This window comes from Acartia tonsa, chromosome 4 (genome assembly GCF_053477335.1).
Source record: "Acartia tonsa isolate MP-2025a chromosome 4, ASM5347733v1, whole genome shotgun sequence".
Lineage (NCBI taxonomy): Eukaryota > Metazoa > Arthropoda > Copepoda > Calanoida > Acartiidae > Acartia > Acartia tonsa.
Genome location: NC_137263.1, coordinates 3,155,135 through 3,178,357, shown reverse-complemented (window position 1 = coordinate 3,178,357; position 23,223 = coordinate 3,155,135). Strand labels below are relative to the sequence as shown.

At 31.8% G+C, this 23,223-nt stretch overlaps 2 protein-coding genes across 4 annotated transcripts in view; both read right to left on the bottom strand.

Moving 5' to 3' along the window:
* Positions 1-6,515, bottom strand: part of LOC145315691 (structural maintenance of chromosomes protein 5-like) — a 29,415-nt gene extending 22,900 nt beyond the window's left edge. Inside the window, exons 1-12 of one of the 2 annotated variants that reach the window (XM_080155714.1) lie at positions 6,462-6,515; positions 5,858-5,933; positions 5,084-5,232; positions 4,873-4,908; positions 4,162-4,314; positions 3,720-3,779; positions 3,379-3,432; positions 2,461-2,607; positions 1,920-2,018; positions 1,621-1,716; positions 680-832; positions 133-209 (exon numbers count right to left, since the gene is read on the bottom strand). In XM_080155714.1, coding sequence (XP_080011840.1) covers positions 133-209; positions 680-832; positions 1,621-1,716; positions 1,920-2,018; positions 2,461-2,607; positions 3,379-3,432; positions 3,720-3,779; positions 4,162-4,314; positions 4,873-4,908; positions 5,084-5,232; positions 5,858-5,933; positions 6,462-6,491 — 1,130 coding nt within the window. In that variant the 5' untranslated portion in view covers positions 6,492-6,515. Of the gene's footprint in view, positions 1-132; positions 210-679; positions 833-1,620; positions 1,717-1,919; positions 2,019-2,460; positions 2,608-3,378; positions 3,433-3,719; positions 3,780-4,161; positions 4,315-4,872; positions 4,909-5,083; positions 5,233-5,857; positions 5,937-6,461 lie in introns of both variants that reach the window. The other variant, XM_080155712.1, reaches the window with a different exon arrangement.
* Positions 6,516-7,116: 601 nt separating this feature from the next.
* LOC145315690 (extracellular serine/threonine protein CG31145) overlaps positions 7,117-23,223 on the bottom strand; it is an 85,920-nt gene continuing 69,813 nt past the window's right edge. For both annotated transcript variants that reach the window (XM_080155710.1, XM_080155711.1), the window contains 5 exons: positions 10,974-11,051; positions 10,046-10,145; positions 9,751-9,802; positions 9,332-9,508; positions 7,117-9,032 (listed from right to left, as the gene is read on the bottom strand). In XM_080155710.1, coding sequence (XP_080011836.1) covers positions 8,968-9,032; positions 9,332-9,508; positions 9,751-9,802; positions 10,046-10,145; positions 10,974-11,051 — 472 coding nt within the window. In that variant the 3' untranslated portion in view covers positions 7,117-8,967. The remainder of the gene's footprint in view (positions 9,033-9,331; positions 9,509-9,750; positions 9,803-10,045; positions 10,146-10,973; positions 11,052-23,223) is intronic.

Here is a 23,223-nt window from a genome sequence, read left to right as displayed (position 1 = left end):
GACAACACAAAGTGATTAATACTAGAGTTTATGTTATTTTTGTGGACAATTCTACAATACTGTACGATATACATATATTTTCTCCGTATAGCTCTAAACTAGTTTTTGAGTAGTAGCTACTCTACAACTTACTTTACTCTCATTCCTTCTCTGATATCATAAAGTTTCTTTTCATCCTCCAACGTCCATGCGCTGTTCTGCAGGTTTGACTAAAATAATGGATTTATTATTACTTGGATGTTAGACCACATTTTCATGTTCTCTAATAAAGTGAAAGCCGCAGCAGGCTAAAATTATGATACCGCGATTAACCTTTAACCCATCCCCTCCCCTTCTACTGGATGAACAGACTGAATTTCATGTTAGCAACTTAGATTGACGACAACTTTCCCCCCTACCCTAATATCCACATATATTCTATATCAATTCCCAAAATCATAACATTTGTAGATTTAGTTTTAAAACCTACAGGCGATTAATATCCACTGCACTGGTTTAGAAACAGTCAGCATCGTATTACAAACAATTTTCCACGAATATTAAAATAAAAATCATAAAATTAATACCAGTTTTGATAACCCAGGATTTCGGTCCCTCGAGACTAAAAAATCAAGTTTTAATTTCAAGATTTGTATCTTAATATCCGCGAAAAATAACAATTAATATACATTGAACTAACCTTCATAATTTCAATATCAAACTCGAGGTTCTTCCGTTGTCGTTTCCTATCTCGCTCCGCGGTGACCAGGTCCTTCTCATTCTGTGCCAGCTGGTCAATCTGGTCCTCCAGATGGTCCATGTGCGTGCTCATAGCAGTGATCTCTTTCTCAGTCTGCAAAAGGAAATAGACAATGGGGGTTTACTCTGATAAAAGTGATATTCCAAGCTGGCTAAAATACTGATACCACCCATCCACCTTCACCCCATCCCCTGCCCTCCTACTGGATGAACAACTGACAAATAAATGAGGCTCATATTAGCAAGATAAATTGACGTCAAATTTTTTCCCTGTCAATATATCCACGTATATTCTAAATCTATTGTGAAGGAATGGTATTAAAAGATGAAATGTTTCTCAGTGTTTCTAAGAAGTCAATAGAGTAGGACTAGATACTTTTGTTTAGCCACTAGGGCCAGTTCAAGCTCTACGTTAAAGAACATTATGACACTTGACCCACTATCTTATGGGAGCTCCCCCATACATGATAACACTGTAGTCAACATCAACAGGATATGTTTTTTTTATCCTTTTCCGGGTATAGTCCCTTACGTGGCAACGCCTATTAAGGGGCGTTTCATTGTATTTTCACATTAATTTTTAGAGGTTAGGTTAGGTTAGGTCCGGTGAATGCCCCGCAGGGGCTAGAAATAGGAGAAGAGCTAATGTGAAAATACGACGAAACGCCCCTTAAATGGCGTTGCCACGATATGGACTATACCCCTTTTCCTTACGAGATGGACAGGACCTTGAAAAATGTTACTGCTACTCCAACCCTAATAAAGATCATTTCATAGCCTCCATCCAAATTTTGATTAAGTTTGAATTAACCTGGCTTTATGAACATGCACAGACCTTTGTTATAGAAAAGCTGCCTTATAGTTATACTAAAGAAATATTACCTTTTTAAAACTGTCCTCGGCTTCGTCAATTTTTCTTTTGATTATGCCAACTTTGTTATTATAGTTGACAATAAACTCTCTATGCTTTCCAAGTTCCTGTATAATAGATACCAAATAAAAATTATCAGATTAAAACTGGTACTAATATTATTTATTTTTTATTTTCGTAATCATGGAAAATTGTCTATAATACGATGCTATGATTGATTTTTCAGTACTGCTGAGAACAGGTTCTTATCAAGCGACTATTAATCGGTTTCTAAGCCATACTGGAAAAAGAACATTAAAATGGTACCAACCTTATCTAGTTTTTGTTTCCTATCTGCAAGATTAGTCATGTCCTGGCGAACTTTTTTAGTCTCAATTCTCAGAACTTTAAACTTCTCCCATGCTAAAGCCTGCAAAAATACATATAAAAAAACTGTCATAAAAGCAATGATTAACAAATCTGACACAGTATCAATTAACAATGACAGAATATCAACGATTTGAATATTGAAGGTACGGTTGTTACTTTCAGTGGATTTATTTATTAATTTCAGGGATCTAAAGGGATAAGACAATGTCTAATAAATAGATGTAGAATCCCAATGAAAATACACAAAATTACACCTGCTGTAGATTAAAATTAGTGGTTAGAACGTTTGGACACTCAACTTAATGAACCATTCAATCAAAATTCTTGAAAAGTCCCAAAAGTTGTTATTGTAAAACTTTGAAGACTAGTGTATTAAACAGCCTAATGTCCCGTCCCTTACTGAATTAATCATTTAGGAGTTTACGAAAAAAATACCTACTTTGGTAAAATTTAAAATTTTAGTTTTTTTTATTGAACAATACCTTTTCGGCTGTAGACATATTTTCCTCCAACTTCCTCTGTTCCTCCAGTTTCTTGGCCAGGTCCTCATTACGTTTTTGTTTCTGTTCCAGTGACTTCACAGTATTGCTTTTATTCTTCAACTCTTCCTCTATACCAATCATTGATTCCTGTAATTCAATTTATTTTATTATCTATTGGAATCGATATTTTTTATTTGGATGTTGCGAGAGATTTTTATGCAACTAGCACAAATAACGATTCCTTTCCATCCACTCACTTTACCCCTTCCCCTCCTCTCCAACTGGATGTGAGAACTGACCAATAAATGAGGCCCATATTAGCAGGCTAAATTGACTACAAATTTTCGCCTGTCAATATATCCACACATATCCTTTCCCTGTTCTTATTAGTCATAGTTTATAGTCTGCCACTTAGGAGCTGCAATAATGTGTATTTTCATTAATCAGGGGAAATCAACACAAAAACTTTCTGTTGCTTTCATTTTGTATAAAGATTATTAATGAAAAAAAAGATGAGCATAGCCAGGGATCTTTAGGGATAAGACAATAGACGATAAATTTATCTACATCACCGAAGATGATAAAAAATTAAAACTATTGGTTCAAAAGTATGAACACTTCTAGTTATAGCAAAAGAGTGAGAGAAGGTATTTTTGAAACATTTGGTGAAAGTATTATTTACATTCCAATATATCCCCTCTCCATGCTAAAACCATTCAAGGTATAAAATACTTAAGCAATAAGCATGACTCCTTGTTAGGAGAATCTAAACGACAACGGTCAGAATTATATTAATCCTTGTAGCTGATAAAATATATATAATCTTGATTCAAGTCACTTTGTCAACAAACGTACGTACGTAGAGAACCGTTTATTAAGTAGTAGCAGAGCTACTTAAGTTACGTATATAATACAAACCTGGATTCTTTTTCCTTTTCTAAGTTTGTCTAACATATCATGATTTCCAACAGCCTACAAAATTAAGTCGTTGTGTTTTTAATCTACTAAATTCGAATTATAAACAGCTTACCGCGTATATAAAATGTACAATTTTAAGATTAAAACCAGTTTCATATTTATAGAAAACTGGACATAATACGATGCTAGACATAGTTTTTTTTTTCTCATATGGATGAGAACCGGTTCTAATTCAGCGGATATTAATCGGTTTCGAATAAATACGAAAAAAAGTATTACCTACCCAAACTTGTAAACATCGTATTATTAATTAAAATATAATATATATCATCATCTTTTACCTTGAGTGTATTTTCAAATATCTCCGAGGGTTTCATTTGTGGAAATTGTCTAACAACATCCTAAATTATTTAATTTAACAATACTATTGCTTTAAGTGAGTGTGAGTGTGTTTGTGTGTGTGTGCGTCTCATGATTTAAGCCAACTTCAGTAGAACCATTAGAACTTTAGAATCATTGTTCCCTGGCTCCTGTTAAGACTCATCCAGATATCTAAATTAACGGATGAAGAAGAAACTGATATACATCGCCAATGATGATGAACAATATTTTCCTTTATAGCTTAAACTTACCTATGGTTAAAAAGTTTTGACACAAATACTATTTTTGAAACAATCAATTGAAATTCTACAAAAATATCAATGTGTTTGAGGCAAAAAAGATTACTTGGTTATAAAACTTTGGGTGCCAGTTTAATTCACAGACTTATATAACAGAGTTAACCTGAGGTAGAAACTGGCAGAGGTTGCTGGGTTGTATCTGAAGTCTGTCGGTGAATTTTAGCAGTTTCTCTTTGGATACTACTGCATCATTGATATGCCAGGTCAACTCTGGCGGGTCTCCAGGCTTTAGGATACATTTCACTTTATTGGGTCCCTAGAAAGAAGATAGAGAATTTAATAATACGTAAACCAAGTGTGAATTGATAAATATCTAGGTTTTTAAAAGCCCTTTTACAATTACCTCGTAAGGGCGGGATTCTCCTTCGATTTGAAGTGATCATCTAGAGAATCCAGAGCATAATCCACGTGTAATGGGATTCGATACTCTAACACTCAAGGATATTAAGTAAAGTAACATCCATCAGACAATCATCTCTCTGTGATGCACGACCTTTGTCTGAGAAGTCCTAACTGTGCATGGTAACGAGTTGCGCCTGTTTTGGGCCAAGGCATTCACCCCACTCTAACTATTTACGTCACGCATCTGACATTGTAGCAGTGGGAACCATTTTTAACGTCTTTAGTTATGACGCGATGTAGGACCGAGATTCGAACTTATCAACTTCCCGACGACGAGCGGATGCACTACCTGTTGAGTCACGGTCGCGGTAAAACCCCTTACTATTTTAATCATTTGGTAAAATTTGGTAAAAAAAAAAACACGAGTAAAAACTAGAAAAAATCAATCTGGACAAACACTTGAAATCCTTACCTTACTTGAATAAAGTTCAATTTCTATCACAGCAGCCTGAAAATATTTAAAAATTTAAAGTTTTTTCTAATTTCTATCATTATCTTTGATTATGTACCTAATTACCTTAATTTCACTAAAGTAGCTTTATTTTCTTTAAAGATTTTTAATCATCACGAAAAGGAAAAATGGATGTTCATAAACACTACCTAACTATCATAAAATAAATCACCTGGTTTCCACAATCATTATTTATGAGAGAATTGTAGTCTAGTTGTCTGTTTAATGTCTTGAGATCCCCTCCCAGGGCTATACACAAAGCTGTCACTATGGAGCTCTTCCCTGACCCGTTTGGTCCAACAGTTACATTGAAGTTTGGACCTTAAATATAATAATTCATTGACAACAAAAATAGATTTTATCTATCTATATTCTATAATACAAAGTAGAACGATGTCTGTCTGTTTGTGTATTTGTTTGTCTGTTTGTTTGTTTGTTTGTAGCGAAGGATCTCGCTAACCGCTGAACCGATCTGGTTCTCCTTTACAGGGTAGCTTCTCATAGGTCCCGGGAAGGTTTATAACTATTTTCTTGGTGGGTGGGACACCCCCAACCCCCGAAAAAAAAATTTTCTTTTTAAAACTAAAATTAAAATAGTGGGGTCGACTAAACCGCCCCAAAAAAAAAAAAAAATTTCCCCCCCCCCCCCCAATTTTTTTTTTTTTTTTAACTAAAATACGAAAATTGGTTTGATCAAACCTCTTGGGGCAAAGCCCCTAGAGGCTAGGGGCGAAGCCGCTAGTAATATAAAATAGAAATCAAAATATGAAACAAAGTATCTATTACATTAGTGGGTTGGATACGTTGTACATTTCATGGAAGCACTGAGATGGTTTTAGGCCCTTGACCATAAAACACCTAGCCCAAAATTTAAGTTGGGACGTAGCAGCTGAGCTAGTAATTAAATTTTCAATAAAACTTGCGAATAATTACGTGGGTCTTTTACCTGGATATATAGTTTCATTTTTGTAGGTCATAAAGTTTTGCAATAGGATTCGAACCACTGAACCTTCTTGACAAAATCTAAACAAATATGTCTATAAGTAGGCAAGCGTTAGAAACTTAAAATATTCAACTCCTAATAAAAAAGAGAGCAATAAACAATCAAGGACAAAAAAACTCAAAAAGAAAATTAAAACAATACGTATATATTGATCGCAAGGAAAAGGATTATTAGAGCATTCCCTTAGCTGGATCTATATTACTAATTGTCAATTACTTTCTGTTAAAGTTATAGAGTACTTCACTATCTAGCAAAGGGGCTAGAAAAATTACTGAAAGCTTCGAAAGGAGACTTAAAGCTGAAAAAAAAAACTTCAACAGACCATAGATCGAGTACCAGGACATATGTAAAGCTTACTTATTAAAGAGAACCCTATCAATTCAGTAGTTATTGAGATCTTAAGCTCCATACAGATAAAATTCCTTTATACTTAGAAGATAAATCTGTGGAAATATTAAATCGATAATTTTTATATTTTGGAAACGTAAAATAATCGATATATTTTGTTTCGTCGTATACCTAATTAATAAAAATATCATAATACTTTCCTTGGTCTATTTGGAGGCTTTTCCTTCATTTTTATGTTATTTATACATCTGAAAGTTAAAATTTTTATGAGATTACAGCAAAAAATATAATAATAAGTTTAAATTTCATCATTAATCCTAAAAAAATTTTGTTTGTTTACACTGTACCAGCAGAAATTGAAAGCAGACAGACTTCTTTTTCATAATTATCCGCGGCATTTATGATCTTAAAATGTCGTCTTTGTATCCAGATATGATAAGGATTTTTGATAAGAAGATTAATATAAAATAACAGTTAATCATTATATTATTTGTAATCTACAACACTTTCATTCCAAAATTATTTTTTAGATGGATTTCAAATTATCATGTAAGGAGCAATTGAATTAATTTCCATTGTCCTATCTTTGTTTTAAAATCAAAAGTAATGAAGAAATAATGCATGTAGAATATACTTGGATATTATGACAAGGGAAATATTGTCGTCAATTTAGGTTGCTAACATGGACATTGGTCAGTTCGTTCATACAGTAGGAGGCTTGGTGATGGGGTAAAGGGGTGGTTGAGTGGGTGAAGGATTGTTATTTTAGTCAGCTACTAGTTTCACTTGATTTGAGTACATGAAAATCTGGTGTAAGACCGCAAGTAATAATCAATCCATTAACAAGGTGCATATAAATTTTTAACTAAATTATATTTCTTTTAAATTGGTACATATACAATTTTGAAGGGTTTAAAAAATACATAATTAAGGACGAATAATCAGATTTATCACAAGTATAATGATAAAGTTTCATTTTTTTAATAATCATAATTATAAAGTTTTTATATTTTTAACAGTATCACAGACGTAAAATTATTTTTTTTACACTAAAATCACAACAAACTTGTTTTATGATTATCATCATTTTCAGATTTTTTAGTAATGGATATAGAATATACATGGATATTATGACAGGGGGAAATTGTCGTTAATTAAGGTTGCTAACATAGAACTAATTTATTTGTTAGTTCGTTCATCTAGTAGAAAGGTGGATGGGGTGGGGTTTAGGGATTAGAAGGGGGGTCAATATTTTGGCCTGCTTCGAGTTTCGCTTTATTAGAGAACATGAAAATAAGGTGTAACATCCAAGTACAAATATATCCATTATTTTTTTAGATATTTTAGTATAGTCAGGAGATATGAAGGGATAGGACAATATCCGATAAATTAATCTTCCAATAAGTTTTGCTTTCTATAGCTGAATTATATGTTGTAGATTAATTTGACCGCCAATGTCCATTTGTCCCTTAATATATTTTATGGCGGTTTTACTCAAAGTTCCTAGTCGAGCACAGAAGCTCTTCCCCTTTAATTTGAAATTAATAAGAGGGTGGAGAGGGATATTTTTCGTGTTTTACATTAGGTTAGGTTAGTATAGGCTATTTAGGATACGGGGAATCTCCGTAGGGTTATGAAACTGTAGATATCCGACCTGCAGAGTTGGAGCCTACTGCAGAAGTTGAGTATAACAAAATAAGGGGTTTGTGTTTCTATGCTCTTTAGACACTTTAAGGGAAACGCCTATTTCATTAACAATTTTCAATAACCACCATTTTAACATTTAAGCTCACAATTGTACGATATATAATACAGGGTCTTATACAAATTTTTTGTATTTTAATCAAAGGAATAGGGCATCTTAAGAAAATGTATAAGGCCTCGATTTCCTGCTTAATATCAGTGGCGAAAGAGTTTTTTTAGGGTGCCATATTTTTACAAAAATAGAAAATTCTAGAAATTAATTTAAATTTTTTGAAAGCTATTATAAGACCCTGCAGAATATTTCTTCTTTAAGTTTTGCATTACTAATTGCTTCATAACAATTATCAATATCTATTTACAATCAATATGATTGAAAAATCACATTTTTGAACAATTTGAATAACAAATATGAAAAAGGAATTTTTTCATCACTTTATAGTCTGAAATGTGCCACAATGGCTAACCCCACATCCTAAAGTTGCAATAGACGTATTTTTATGACGTCACACATGACACTTTGAGCTTTCTCATAAAAACTGTAAAAAGTTAGTAGCCTACTTAAAAATTTTGATTAGTCCGAAAAAAGTAAAAATTCTCTAGAATGGATTAATGATGTACTTTAAAGGTTATGAAAAAAAACCTTAATTCGTATTTACGATATGATATAATTTTCAGTTAGAATGCCCACTTAAATCATTAATATATGTTGAAAAAATGCCACCAGTTTTAAAGTATTAATGATCATTTTTTGTACAAAATCTTGATAAAAGTACTCTGAGACAAAAATCACAATTTTATCACTTAATTTTTTTTTCATTTTATATTGTTTTATTTTATTTCAGTAGGTATTACAACTTAGTGTAACTGTTATAAGTAGTGTTATAGGGTGAAAAAACTGTATTTTACTGTAGTGTGAATTTTTTACAAAAATATAATTTTGCTTCATGATCTCTTTAACTGTGTGCAATATTTTGAAGTTTGTAAGAGACTCATGTTTTGTTTTAGTCAAAGAAGTGTCCATCATCTAATAGTTGGTCTGGTTTCTTATTGTCATATAGCTCATCCTGATATTTTATCATATTAATTAAAGTTATGCTTAATAGAGTTGAATATCCACGTATTTATTTAACTTCTATTATGCGCATTTGTAGATATTCTACTGCTATTGAGAATATATATGTGTTTGATTTTATTAGACTATTCAAGGGAAATATGTGCGGATTCTCAACTACTTATAAGGAAATTGTGGATACTCTTTTTAACAGGGGGAGTATTTTAAACAAATTGCAGCAAAAAAATGAGGGGAAAATTTAAAAGAAAATACAAATGCACAAAAATGATAAGATATTTTTAATATGATTTCCTTAAGAATGATGACTTGTTCCGGATGTGCTGAACCCCTGGAGTTGACACACTCCCTAACAACCTGCAGTACCAGGGCCACCCTCCGGTCCAGGGCTGCCAGGTGGGGCTCCAGCAGCACAGGTGACAGCGGGTCAGCCAGCAGGGACCGTCGCATGGCCGCTGATAAAGGTACAGGTCCTGAAATGTTTAGTAGAATTTCATTTGTAAGAAATAAACTAGAACACATTTTTAATAATCTAGTAAGAGGTGAGGGGATGGAATAAACGGAATGGATAGAGAGTATCATTATTATTTTCGCCACCTGTGATTATCACTTTAATTAGAGTACATTAAACTCTGTTGCAAATCCAAGTGGATGTACATCAATATATCGTCCATTGTCTTATCCCTTAAGATCCCTAAATAAAACTGAAACTTACCTGAATTATATGATAAAAGCATTGTAAGCGTTGATTTTCTCACTAAACAGCACTAAAATAAAAATATGAACGGTTACATTTTGGTAATATAAAAATAAAATTTTAAAATATTTTTAATTTTATTTATAAAATCTAAAGTTTGCTTTCATAAAAAAATTTTAATTCAATTTGAATAAGATATAAGATTTATTGAATTATGACCTTTCTTGATTTTAGCAAAGCATTTGTTTCTAGTTGGAATGAGAGGAGCTAGGATAGTAATTATATCATGGTTAGCCTGACCAAATAATCTTACTTGATATAGAGGGGCTAGAATGGTAATTTCATCATGGTTGGCCCGACCAAAACCTCTCCCATGATCCAAATGAATTGGATAGGTGTGGTTTCCAAATGCCCTGAACAAATAAAGATTTATAAAATTGGATATGTCTGAAACTAAAGATCTCAGAAATTGCTAATCCGTATGGGTTGTACTTTTATGGGAAGTATCATAAATGCTTTGGGTTGGTTTTAGGCTATTTTTCTGGCCTCTTCTGAATTCTCAAGAGGTTATTTGGTAACAACTAGTATTCTTAAAAATCACCAAAAATACCAAGGCAATGTTGGAAGAATACTAATCTACTACTGGAAAAAAATGCTACTTTAAAAATATTATTTGACTTATCTCCTTTTAATAAAGTAAAAGAATAGAGGGGACAGGGGTTAAATATATGTATGTTCACAGTGTGGGGACCCAGTTTCGACTTTCAATTTGGTCTTTGAATATCAGCCAATAGTGTCGGAAATATTAACACGCCCAAAGTCTCTACAAAAGAGCAGAAAACAATTTGTTAGTAGACGAAAAAGGTCTCCACCACTGTCCAGAATTATCTTTCGTTGACTTATCTGTCTATCCCTGTAATAGCCTAATTTAGATATTATCAAACTTATTCTTTCATTGACCCATCTGTGCACCAAGATGTTCCATTTTTTAAAAATATTTCCCATTAGCAAATCTTTTATATTATGTTTAATATTATTAATTTGAAATGTCCCTGTGTCCCTGGGGATGAAAAATATATCTTGTATTGAACTATCCCTGTGTTACCTGAATGTTTCATAATGATGTCTGTCCATATTTCCCATTAGGAAATACTATATTATGCATAATATTCTTGTATTGGCCAATCCCTTTATCCCTGAGAATGAAAAATATATCTTGTATTGACCTATCTCTGTGTTACCTGAAAGTTTCATAATGATGTCTATCCATATTTCCCATTAGGAAATCTAATATAGCCATATCAATAATATCAAGCAACCTAAAATAAAACATTAATATTGAATAATAAATAATAAATATTTATCGCATCGTATTATAGACAGCTATCCACGGATATTAAAATGAAAAATCATGTACATGTAGCATGATATTACAGACAGTTTTCCACGAATATTGAAATGAAAATCATAATATTAATTTTATGGTTTTCATTTTCATATTCGTGGAAAATTGTCTCAAATAAGATGTTATTCATGATTTTTCAGTATAGCTGAGAACCCGTTCTTATCATACGGATATTAATCATTCGAAATTGTATTCAAAAGGGACAAGAAAAAAGCTTAAAACCAGCCCATCTTAAATATAAGAATTGAAAAGCCTGAAACCATTATTGGACCTATTTGAGGCTAACCTAAAATAAGGGAACCTAAACTGTTCAGTAGTTATTGAGATCTTAAGCTTCAGACAAAAACCTTTACTACTTTATATAATAGAATGAAAATGAATACATTTTGCAATACTAAAAACTATAAGATTTGTACAATAAAGATTTGCACAGTCAAGCTCAATTAACATTCTTTTAGTTTTTGCAAATTTTAAATAAACAAGGATGACAACATCTATGAAAGCGAAGATTTATATTAGACGGTAGAACTAACGTACACTAACACTTGTAGAGTGTCAAAAAATAATAAGCAGAATATTAATTTAAAGGTATAAAAAGATAATGGAAAATTGCTTAAATACAGGATTCTGTTGAAGGACATACTTTCATTTTTAGAATTTGATTATAGAGATTACTTGCTTGAAATATTGTTCCTTGTTGTCCGAGGAATCATTGTTCCAAAAATTCAGATTAATATGATAGTTAAAATCATATAAAAAAACGGTTATCCATGAGTTAAAAATCAGCATGTTTTAAATTGACTTACTGTCTTTTTGACAACAATTATAGAGTTGCAACGCTTTCAAATCACACCTTTATATATAAAGAAATTACAAAGTCAAGTTTCAAATCGATAGGACAATTGGTAACATGGTTGGACATACAAACCAAATCAACTGTAGAGATGCTCCGTAATGAAATATTCGAAAAGCTTCTTAAAAATGCAGAATACATTTAAGGTCAAAACACATTTATTTTATGTATAGATTTGCATGAATCTTAACAGAAAGTTATCTATTTTCTCAAAATATTATTTTTTTTAAAAAGTAAAAATCTAGATTGGGTTGTACAAACCTTTCATTCGCAAGGATTCTAAGGGATAAGACAATGGATGGCAAATTGATGTACATTCCCAATGATAAAAAATAACCCATCTGTAAATCAGAATTAGAAGTTGAAAAGTTTTGACGCTACTAGTTTTTTGAACCAAACAATCCAAATTCTATCAAAGAACACCAAAGTTTTTGAGCCAAATAATAATGTGTTTATAAAGCTATGTATACTAGTGTAAATTTACAGTTTAAATCACCTCTTTTTCTTTTTTTTGTCAAACTTTTCTACTACAGTTTTTTTTAAATAGAATAGTGGTAATTCTGTTTATTGTTATTAAGATGTACACATCAACAGTGATTACATAAATGTCATACTAGAGGCATTAAAAGTAGTACCTACTGTTGCTATGTCTAGCACATGACATTAATGGTAATAGTAGGGAAAATGCCTTGGCCCATTAACAGGCGCAACTAATTATCATGCACTATTAGGATTTCCAGACAAAGGTCATTCAATCAAAGGGTTGGTTGGTTGTAGGATGTTACTTAACCTAATAACCTTGGGTTTTAGAGTATCCCATTACACCCGGATAATACTCTGGTTGTTCTAGATGATCACTTAAAATCGACGGAGAATCCCGCCCTAACAAGATAATTAACTAGGCCAGGTGACATAAATGTCTTGTAAATATGTGTCCTTGTTTCTTTATGTGTGATTACTCGTCTGATTGACTATTTATTTCCACGGACAGAGGACATTTTTTATTAGATTTAATCGAGTCTTTTCGTATTTCTAGGTTAACAACTATGACAACATCCATTAAAGCGAAGATCTAAAATCAGAAGGAAGGGCAAACGAATTTTTCATTGTAAACCCTGAGGGGCCCAGGCCCATGCTAACAAAACTGAACCTTATTTTAGGATTTTTATTTCAATATTCGTAAAAAATTGTCAGTAATACGATTATATACATAATTTTTCAATATAGTTTCACACTAATATTACATAATTTCAATGAAATCGCTGATTTTTTTACCCTAATCCCCTGTTTTTTTATGTGTGTCCTATTTTAACTGAGCACAGCAGTTACCCTAGTAGTTTTTAAATCTGACAAGTAGTGACAAAACCTTGTCTAATCTGAGTTTTGACAGGTTTTCCTCAGGTTTTAATCTGCCCGCCCCTCATCAATCAACTCTGACATTTGATTACATTTCGTCAGATTGTAATCTGACGAAACCTGTGTTTTTGCGCAAAAAGGTACTAAAACTCAGATTACTCAGGATTTGCCGCCAAATTCTTAATCTGTCAGGGGGGATTTCAGATTATAATCTGACGAATCTGACTCAATGTGAGCAAAGTTCAGGTGATTAAGATCGTAATCTGTGATTAAATTGACCCTCAAAATTTGCCCAGTTAATCCCTTATCTGACATTTGATGACAAACAGTCATACTCTAACCTGACATTTGATGACAAACAGTCATACTCTACTCTGACAATTGATGACAAACAGTCATACTCTAATCTGACATTTGATGACAAACAGTCATACTGTAATCTGACATTTGATGACAAACAGTCATACTCTATTCTGACATTTGATGACAAACAGTCATACTGTGATCTGACATTTGATGACAAACAGTCATACTCTAATCTGACTTTTGATGACAAACAATCATATTCTAATCTAGCATTTGATGACAATTGGTCATATTCCTAACTGACTTTTAGTGACAAACAGTCATACTATAATCTGACATATGATGACAAACAGTCATACTCTAATCTGACTTTTGATGACAAACAGTCATACTCTGATCTGACATTTGATGACAAATGGTCATACTGCTAACTGACTTTTAGTGACAAAAAGTCATACTCCAATCTGACATTTGATGACAAACAATCATACTATAATCTGACATTTGATGACAAACAGTCATACTCTAATCTGACATTTGATGACTTACAGTCATACTCTAATCTGACATTTGATGACAAACAGTCATACTCTAATCTGACATTTGATGACAAACAGTCATACTCTGATCTGACATTTGATGATAAATGGTCATACTGCTAACTGACTTTTAGTGACAAACAGTCATAGTCTAATCTGACATTTGATGACAAATAGTCATACTGTAATCTGACATTTGATGACAAACAGTCATACTCTAATCTGACATTTAAAGACAAACAGTCATACTCTAATCTGACATTTGATGACAAACAGTCATACTCTAATCTGACATTTGCTGACAAACAGTCATACTCTAATCTGACATTTGATGACAAACAGTCATACTCTAATCTGACATTTAATGACAAACAGTCATACTCTAACCTGACTTTTGATGAAAAACAGTCATACTCTAATCTGACATTTGATGACAAACAGTCATACTCTAATCTGACATTTGTAGACAAACAGTCATACTCTAAACTGACTTTTATTAACAAACAGTCATACTCAAGTCTGACTTTTAGTGACAAACAGTCATACTCTAATCTGATATTTGATGACAAACAGTCATACTCTAATCTGAATTCAAGTGAAAAGTAGTCATACTCTAATCTGACTCTTAATGACAAAAAGTCATACTCTTTATTTAAACAAATAATAATTCTGATATTTTGATTATAATAGCAATAAATTTTACGAAATTGAATAATTTTTATACAAAAAATATAAAACTATAAAATTAAGTGATGGTATTCTTCAAAAGATTCTGGTTGTTCTAGTTGTGAAAATGGGTCAACAGAAGTAACTATCATAAAAGATTTTGTACTTATGTAACAATCTTTTAATTAAGTTATTCTATTGAAAGTTGTCTCTTTCTTGGTTTCTCATTTCTTTGTTTGTGTGGTAAATGCATCAAAAAATGTTCATCAACAATTTAAAAATAAGTTATGATGTAGTTTTAAGATTTTCAAAACCACTTCAACACCAGACTAAAAAAAATTAACAACCTGACATTGAAGTGATTCTAAAATTTTGTGTTAAATTAATTATTGACAATAGGTAAACTAATAATCAACAAATAATATCTAAAGGGATAGTTACATAAAGTGCATTTAAAAAGTTTGATGGCCAGCATAAGTTACAAAAATACCATCTAACATATATAATTTTGTATTAAAATGAAAAACAATCAATAGGCACCACTGTACTAGTCATTTTTAAAACTACCTGGTAGAAAATTGAAATTATTTCAAATGTATGTCCTCTAGATAAACTATTAATCATAAAAAATATGAAGTTTACTAAATTCAAGTTTAAATGCATTTCTTGCAACTACACCTTTGATGCAAAAATAAAGAAAAATTTAATACTATTAATTAGATATCTATGAATATTTGATTTAAACATTCAATGAAACAAATTAAACATTTTATTAAACTAAATAATAATATTATATCAGAAAAAAAGAAAACTAAAAAACACAGAATATGCAACAATATTTTTGTTTTTGTTAATGTTGCTAAGATCAAGATTCATATTGTGATATATTTTGAAGTAGTTTCTATATTTTTTTAATACCCCCCCCCCCCCATAAAGTTTTTTTGCCTCTTATTTTGAATGTTAGATTTACAAAATTTCTTTTTAAATTATACAAATATGCAATCTTTACTGTAATTTTTTTTACTCCTAGAGGCCACCAATTTTTTTTGCACGAAACACAAAGTAACATTGATTATAATCCTACTAAAACCTTTTTTTAAATGCCTCGGTACTTAAAATCTAAAGTGTTCTTCTAACTTTAATTTTACCTAATTTTTAATGAAAATTTTTAAAACTTTCAGTCTGTATGTTTGGCATGTAACATCCAATTAATATTTCAAAATAATATTCAAAGATTTTAAGCCAACAAATTAGAGATTATAGAACCAGTATAATTTCCAGTCCAATGTCCACTCCCTCTGTGGTTTATGCAAATATCTTGATTGTTATATAACACAAAAATTTAACCACAAAAACGATTATCTAGAAAAAAAAACTAACCGGAAAGGATATCTCAAAAGATACAACACAAAATATTTTCTCCAACTATATAAATTTTTTGTTTTCCTTTTAAAACTTAAACTTCACTATCTATCTATTGAAATTAACAATTCATATATTTGTTTCTCCTTATATAAAAGTAACAGGATGTCTATATGAGAGTGTCAGTTTGTCTCTTAATACAATTGGATCTCTCTAACTGCTGAACCAATATGGTTCTAATTAACAATGTAGCTTCTCATAGGTCCGGAGAAGATGTTTTTTACCTTTTCTTTGTAAAACTAAAATTGTTGATTCACCCCCCCACCCCATTAGAGGCTTTTAGGGGTGTAGCCGCTAGTTAGAATCAAAATACAGGGAGGGAAAAACCATGGGCATTTTAATACATTATTTCCCAAAGTTTTATAATAACCTTTCCTTGTTCTTTGGCTCGCCAGCTCTGGGTATATTTATTGTATTTTTATTAATTGGTTCATAAAGTTGAGTGTTCAAACGTTTCAACCACTTATTTCAATCTACAGATGGGTTAATTTTGTGATTATCATTGGGGATATACAACAACTTTTTTATTGGCCCTTGCCTTATTCCTTTAGATCCCTGAACAAAATAGCAATATCTAATGATACTCAGGGATCCAAAGGGATAAGACAATAGCAGATAAATGGATGTATATATCTATGGCACACAAAATTACACCTTCTGAAGATAAAAATTAGTGGTTGAAACATTTGAACACTCATTTTAATAAATCTACCAATCATAATTTATTAAAAGTTGTTAAACCAACGAATGAGAAAACATTATCATAAAACTTTGGGTACCAGTGTTATAAACAGCCCAATGTCAAAGTAGGGAATAAGTAAGTACCCAAAGTTTAATCACCACATTGTCCAGAGAGAGAGGGAACAATGAGCTATTTATTAAACTGGTCCCCTAAGTTTTTTAATAACGTTTGCTCCTTCGCTGATTTAACGCTAGAAATCCAAAATACACTTTTGTTGGACACCCTGTAAAATTAGAGTTTTGCCCAAAATAGCATTATGTGCGCTTTTTACATGAATAAACGACCATTTTGGTGTATAAAATGTATAGGTTGGATGTAAGATTGATGAAAAAATTTATTTTTAAGGTGTTTTAAGTTTTAAAGTGAAAAAATGGGTGTTTTTTAAATTTTTGTTACCTACCTTCATAGATAGCTAGATATCTAGACATCCAGGGACTCTGAAACTTTTTTTTGACCACCCAGCATCCTTGAATCACCCAACGGACCAAAATATAGAGTATTAACAAAATCGGAGAGGTAGTGCAGAAAAGTGGTACACTTGGCAAATAATATTCTTCTTGTTTTTAATGCAAACAAATTTTTTGTTCTTACTTGAAATCTTAAGGAATAAGACTATGGACGATAAATCGATGATAATTCCCCATTTATGATAAGAAATGCATAAATCATTGGACAAAAAGTTTTGACACAGCTATTTTTGAACCAAGCAATCAAATTTCAATATAAGTTATTAAGCTGACCAATTACATTAGTCCCCAAAGTTTCATAATAACGTTTTAATATTTTTTTAGGACTTTTATTGAATTTAGATTGGTTAGTTTATTCACTACTAGCAGCTACGCCCCTAGACGCCTCTAGGGGCACTTGAGGAGGGGGGAGTCAAATTTAATACACCAATTTCTTATTTTAGATTTTAAAAGAAAAAGGGAAATAATATTTTGGGGTGTGGAATTTTTTTTTTGGAGGGGGGGACCTCCCTCCCATAATTTTTAATTTTAGTAAAAAAATTAAATTTTTTTAAAGGGGTGGTATTTTTCATTTTTGGGGAGGTTGAGGGTGTCCCACCCCCCAAGAAAATAGTTATAAACCTTCCCGGGACCTATGAGAAGCTACCCTGTTAAGGAGAACCCGATCGGTTCAGGGGTTAGTGAGATCCTTCGGTACAGACACACAAACAGACAAACATCCCGTTACTTTAGTATAAGGATTGTGTCCAAACGTCCACTCCTAATTGTAATCCATAAAAGGGGTAATTTTGTTTACCATCATTGAGGATGTAATTATACATCAATTAATCTGCCATTGTCTTATCCCTTTAGATTCCTGCGATAATAAAATTTGGATATAGTGGCAAGGGGTGTTTCATCGTAATTTTAAAAGCGAAGCTTTCTATAATTACATCCGGAACGGATAGATTTTATTGGTTAGTTTAGGCATGTTAGAATTGTCCTATCGATTTCAAACTTTGCATGATGATTCCTTTAGTAGTTTGGTACGATTTAGAAAGCGCAGCAACTCTATAATCATTACCAAAATGTCCATACGTCCATTTTAAACATGTTGATTTTTACTTTTTTAACAACAAATTTTTATGTGATCTAATTATCCGATTTATTTTTATATATTGATTCCTTGGAACAACAAAGTACAATATTATAATTAAAGTAACTCTATAATCAAGTCCTAAAAATGTAAGTACATAAATATTATCCTGTATCAAGCACTTTTTCAACAAAGTTACTTAAAATTTTGCTTCTACTCTTATACATTTATATTCTAATTATTCAGTTCTGGCACTATACAAGAGTTAATGTCCGTTTGTCTAACCATTTTAGTGCTTTGCTTTTATGGATATTGTCATCCTCGGTTTATTAGATTTTGATAGGTTATTTTAGGTTAAGTGGATTGCACGACCTTTGTCTGAGAAGTCCTAACTGTGCATAATAATAAGTTGCACCTGTTTTAGGCCAAGGCATTCCCCCCACTCTATCTATTTATGTCACGCATCTGACATAGCAGCAGTAGGAACCATTTTTAATGTCTTTAGTTATGACGCGGTGACGGACTGAGATACAAACCTATCACCTTTACGCTCAGCGTATGCGCTACGTGTTAAGGGATAAGATAATGAACGACAAATTAAAATACATCCCAAATGACAATAAACATGATTATTGATTACCCCTTCCAAGTATCAAAATTGTTGGTTAAAATGTTTCTGAGCTAACAATAAGAAAAAGCAGTAAAAAACTTTGGGTAACAGTGAATTAAAGAGCACAGTGTCCCTTCCCACCCTGGTGATGGATTATTTATCACTTTTCCGCAGAGAGATAGATAAATGAATGATATTTTTTATACAGGGGTTCAGAATCCTTATAATCTATAATACAAAGTAGAACGATGTCTGTCCCTCTGTCTGTCTGTCCGTCCGTCTGTCTGTCCGTCCCTTAAGATCTTGGTAACCACTGAAACGATCGAATTCTACTCTTCAGGGAATATACCTACTGGTCCTGTGGTGGTTTTAGGCTATTTTCTTGGGGTGTAGGACACCCCCAAACCCCCCAAAAACAAAAAATCCCCCCCCCCTTTTTTTTTCTAGAGACTAGGGGCGAAGCCGCTAATCCAGATAAAATAAAACAGATCGTGTTAATAACAACTTTTTAGGAATAGTAAAATATAAAAAAAAAATTGAGATTAATTCCAGTTTAGTTGGCCTTAAGGGGCCGAAGGCCCAGGCTTTCAAAACAAGTAAAATGTTTTTTTACTTTATTATTAAATATTTATTGAAAGTTGTCTTTAAAACGACACTAAACATAATTTTATCAGTATGGCTTAGAACCTGCAGAAATTAAAAGTATTCGATGCCATACTGAAATAGTTATTTATCACATCGTATTATCAACAGCTTTCCAACTATATTGAAATTAATATTGATAATGGAATCATATAACGTAAAGTCCTACCCTATACCAATTCACCAAGTTAAACTTGTTATAAAACTTTGGGTACAAGTGTAATTTACGGTCAATGGCACCTCCCTCCTTGTTTGCTCAAACAAATGCATCATAAAAACGTTTTAAGAAATAAAGCCAAACCCATATCAACCATTTCACCAAAACAATTTCTGAACCAATCTAATCAATTTACTATTTTAAAACATGTAAATTTAAAGCTTTTAAGCGGACGAATGAGCCAGTGTAGTTATCCCAGACAAAGTAAAATTGGCCTGTTTATTAAACTGGCTCCCAAAGTTTTATAACAACGTTTTCTTATTCGTTGGATTATCAACTTTGGAGATTTAAATTTGTATTTTTTAAACGTCTCAACCATTAATTGTAATTTACTGAATTTTGAGGGTAATTTTGTCTATTATCATTGAGGAAGTATACAAATATATCGGCTATTGTGTTATGCATGGTAATTATAAAAAGAAAAGGCGCTAATTTTTACAATTTTTATTGGGATAAGACAATGAATGTTTAATTGCAATGATGATATTGCATCGTATTATAGACAGCATTCCGCGGATAGTAAATTTAAAAATGAAAAGATTTATTCCGGTTTTGTTAACCCTGAGGGGCCTAAGTCAAGGGCTAACAAATCTGGCATTGATATTATGTTTTTTTTTCATTTTCATACTAATATAAAATTTGTCTAGATTATGATACGTTACACATTTTTCCAGTATGGCTTTGAACCGGTTCTAATCCCGTGGATATTAATCGGTTTCAAAGCAATACTGAAAATAAAATTACCCCTGTTGAAGATTAAAATTATTGATTGAGCACTACTTGTTCGCAACCAACCAATCAAAATTAAATAAAAGTACCCAAAGTTTTTAAGCTAACCATAGATCAAGGATAGTAATAAAATTATGGATACCTGTGTAAATACAGTCCAGGTACCCTCCCTCCTTGGGTAAAAATGTATTTTACTGCTCAATGATCCCTACATCCCTGGGTATGGTGTGTCTACAAAAAGGCAGTGTCCAAACTTTTACACCAATTATTTTAATCTACAAAAGTGGTCCAGTTTTAAAATTGTAATTGTGCATATTGTAAACAGTTATCGCTCAAGTAAATTTCTGTTTTTCTACCATATAATAATTTGACTCAAAACCTATTAAATCAAGAGGGAAAACTTAGATTCGTAGCCACACTAAAATAGTTGTTTATAGCATCATATTATATACACTAAACAGCTTTCCGTGGATTTTAAAATGTACAATTGTAAGAGTAAAAATATTTTTAAGATAATGTGTTAAAAACTTCATTTTAATTGCTCAAAGATGTGCCTCAAATTAAAAACGTTTTAAGAAAAGTGCCACCCCCCTTCTCCTTATACAACCAATCCTAACCTGACTCAAAATTGAAGGTTTCAGTGCTCATCAAGGTACTTCGAGTGAAAGCGCCAATATTTTATTTTAGAGCATTGCAGTTATGGATTTATATTTCTTGTTTTTACTTCAAACTAAATTTTCGTTTTTACAAGGAATCTTAAAGACTAAGACAATGGACGATAAATTGATGAAAATTCCCTATTTACAAACAAGTTTGAAAACTTTACTAATCAAAATTCAATAATTTATCATTATTATCTTTAGTGTTCAAACGTTTCCAACCCTAATTGTAATCTACAGAAGAGGTAATTATGTTTACCATCAATGTGGATGTATATTAATTTATCGGCCATTGTCTTATCCATTTAGATCCCTGATAAATATCAGAGAAACAAGGATGACAACATCCATAAAATCGAAGCTCTGAAATGAACATTAACAACTGTATAAGAGTGGCATAACTGAATAAGCATGATACTGCTCCAGGACATCTTACATTGTTAGGACATGTTTATAAAGATGCTTATAACATTGTACCTCGTTTTAATAAGAATTAGTATTCTATAATAAAATGAATAAGATCAATATTTTTTTTGTCAAAAAAGTTAAAAATCAATATAGATGTATGAACATTCTGATACCTCGTTATAACGCAAACTTTTAAATCGATATGGGCGTACGAACGGACGTACCGAAACAAAGTATAGAGAAGCTTTGCTTTTAAAATGTATAATTGATTTTCCAGTATGGCTTCGAAACGGATTAATATCCGCTGGATTAGAACCGGTTCTCAACCATACTGAAAAAAATAAGGATAGAATCATATTACAGACCATTTTCCACGAGAATTGAAAAATTCATAAAATTTGAACCATCTTTAATCTTATTATTTTTCATTATGATATCTGCGGAAAGCTGACAATAATACGATGCTATAAATTAATATTCCAGTAGGGAAACCGATTAGAATCCGCTGGATTTGAACCGTTTTTCAACCATAATCAACTGTGTATAACATCGTATTAATACCAGTTTTGTTTCTATTCTCATATTTTTTCGTTTTAATATCCACAGAGAGCGGTCTATAATACGATACAATAAAAAAAAACTAATCCAATCTAAATTCTAATATTAATAATCTTATAAAAAGGGTCTTTACGTCTGTCCCGTATGGCGTATATTCGCCTATGAAAATACATGTTAATTTAATATATAATTTAAAAACCTAAAAAAATAGTCCAACCTTGATAATCTTTCATACTTTCCTTTGCAATAAAGTTTGGCTTGGTTAAATTTTATGCGTAGTTTTAATTTAATGTTACGGTTTATAACAACTTAGATATTCTTAAAATTATTACTGAATATCTTTGTTGTTTAAAATGTACCATTAAAAAAAGAATTAGAATTCACACAAGTTTCTTTCATAAACTAATAACTTTCACTATAAAAAATATATTGCACATATAATTCACATTTAATTCACAGACACTGTTACTCTCTTGAATACCTTTATCATACTGACACGACACGCTATTGTGTTGACCAGCGCAATCACACACACACACACACACACAGACACACACACACACAAAACTAGGCATCTTGTTTAGAATTCAAGCTGAATGTACATTTACACTTTTTGTGCTCAAAAAACTCATAGATGGAGTAGTTTTACGGGTGTCATCATAAAATACAATATTGTAGAACTGACCAAGCCTGATTAAAGTTAAATTCTGTGTCATTTGCTTACGATGCTTCGTTACGGCAGTGGCGGCAATTTTCGGCGACGTAAACATTTGTTCGAAACTTATCAACCCTTAAAAGTGGTATTGGGAGTTATTTTAAGGACTTGACATATAAATA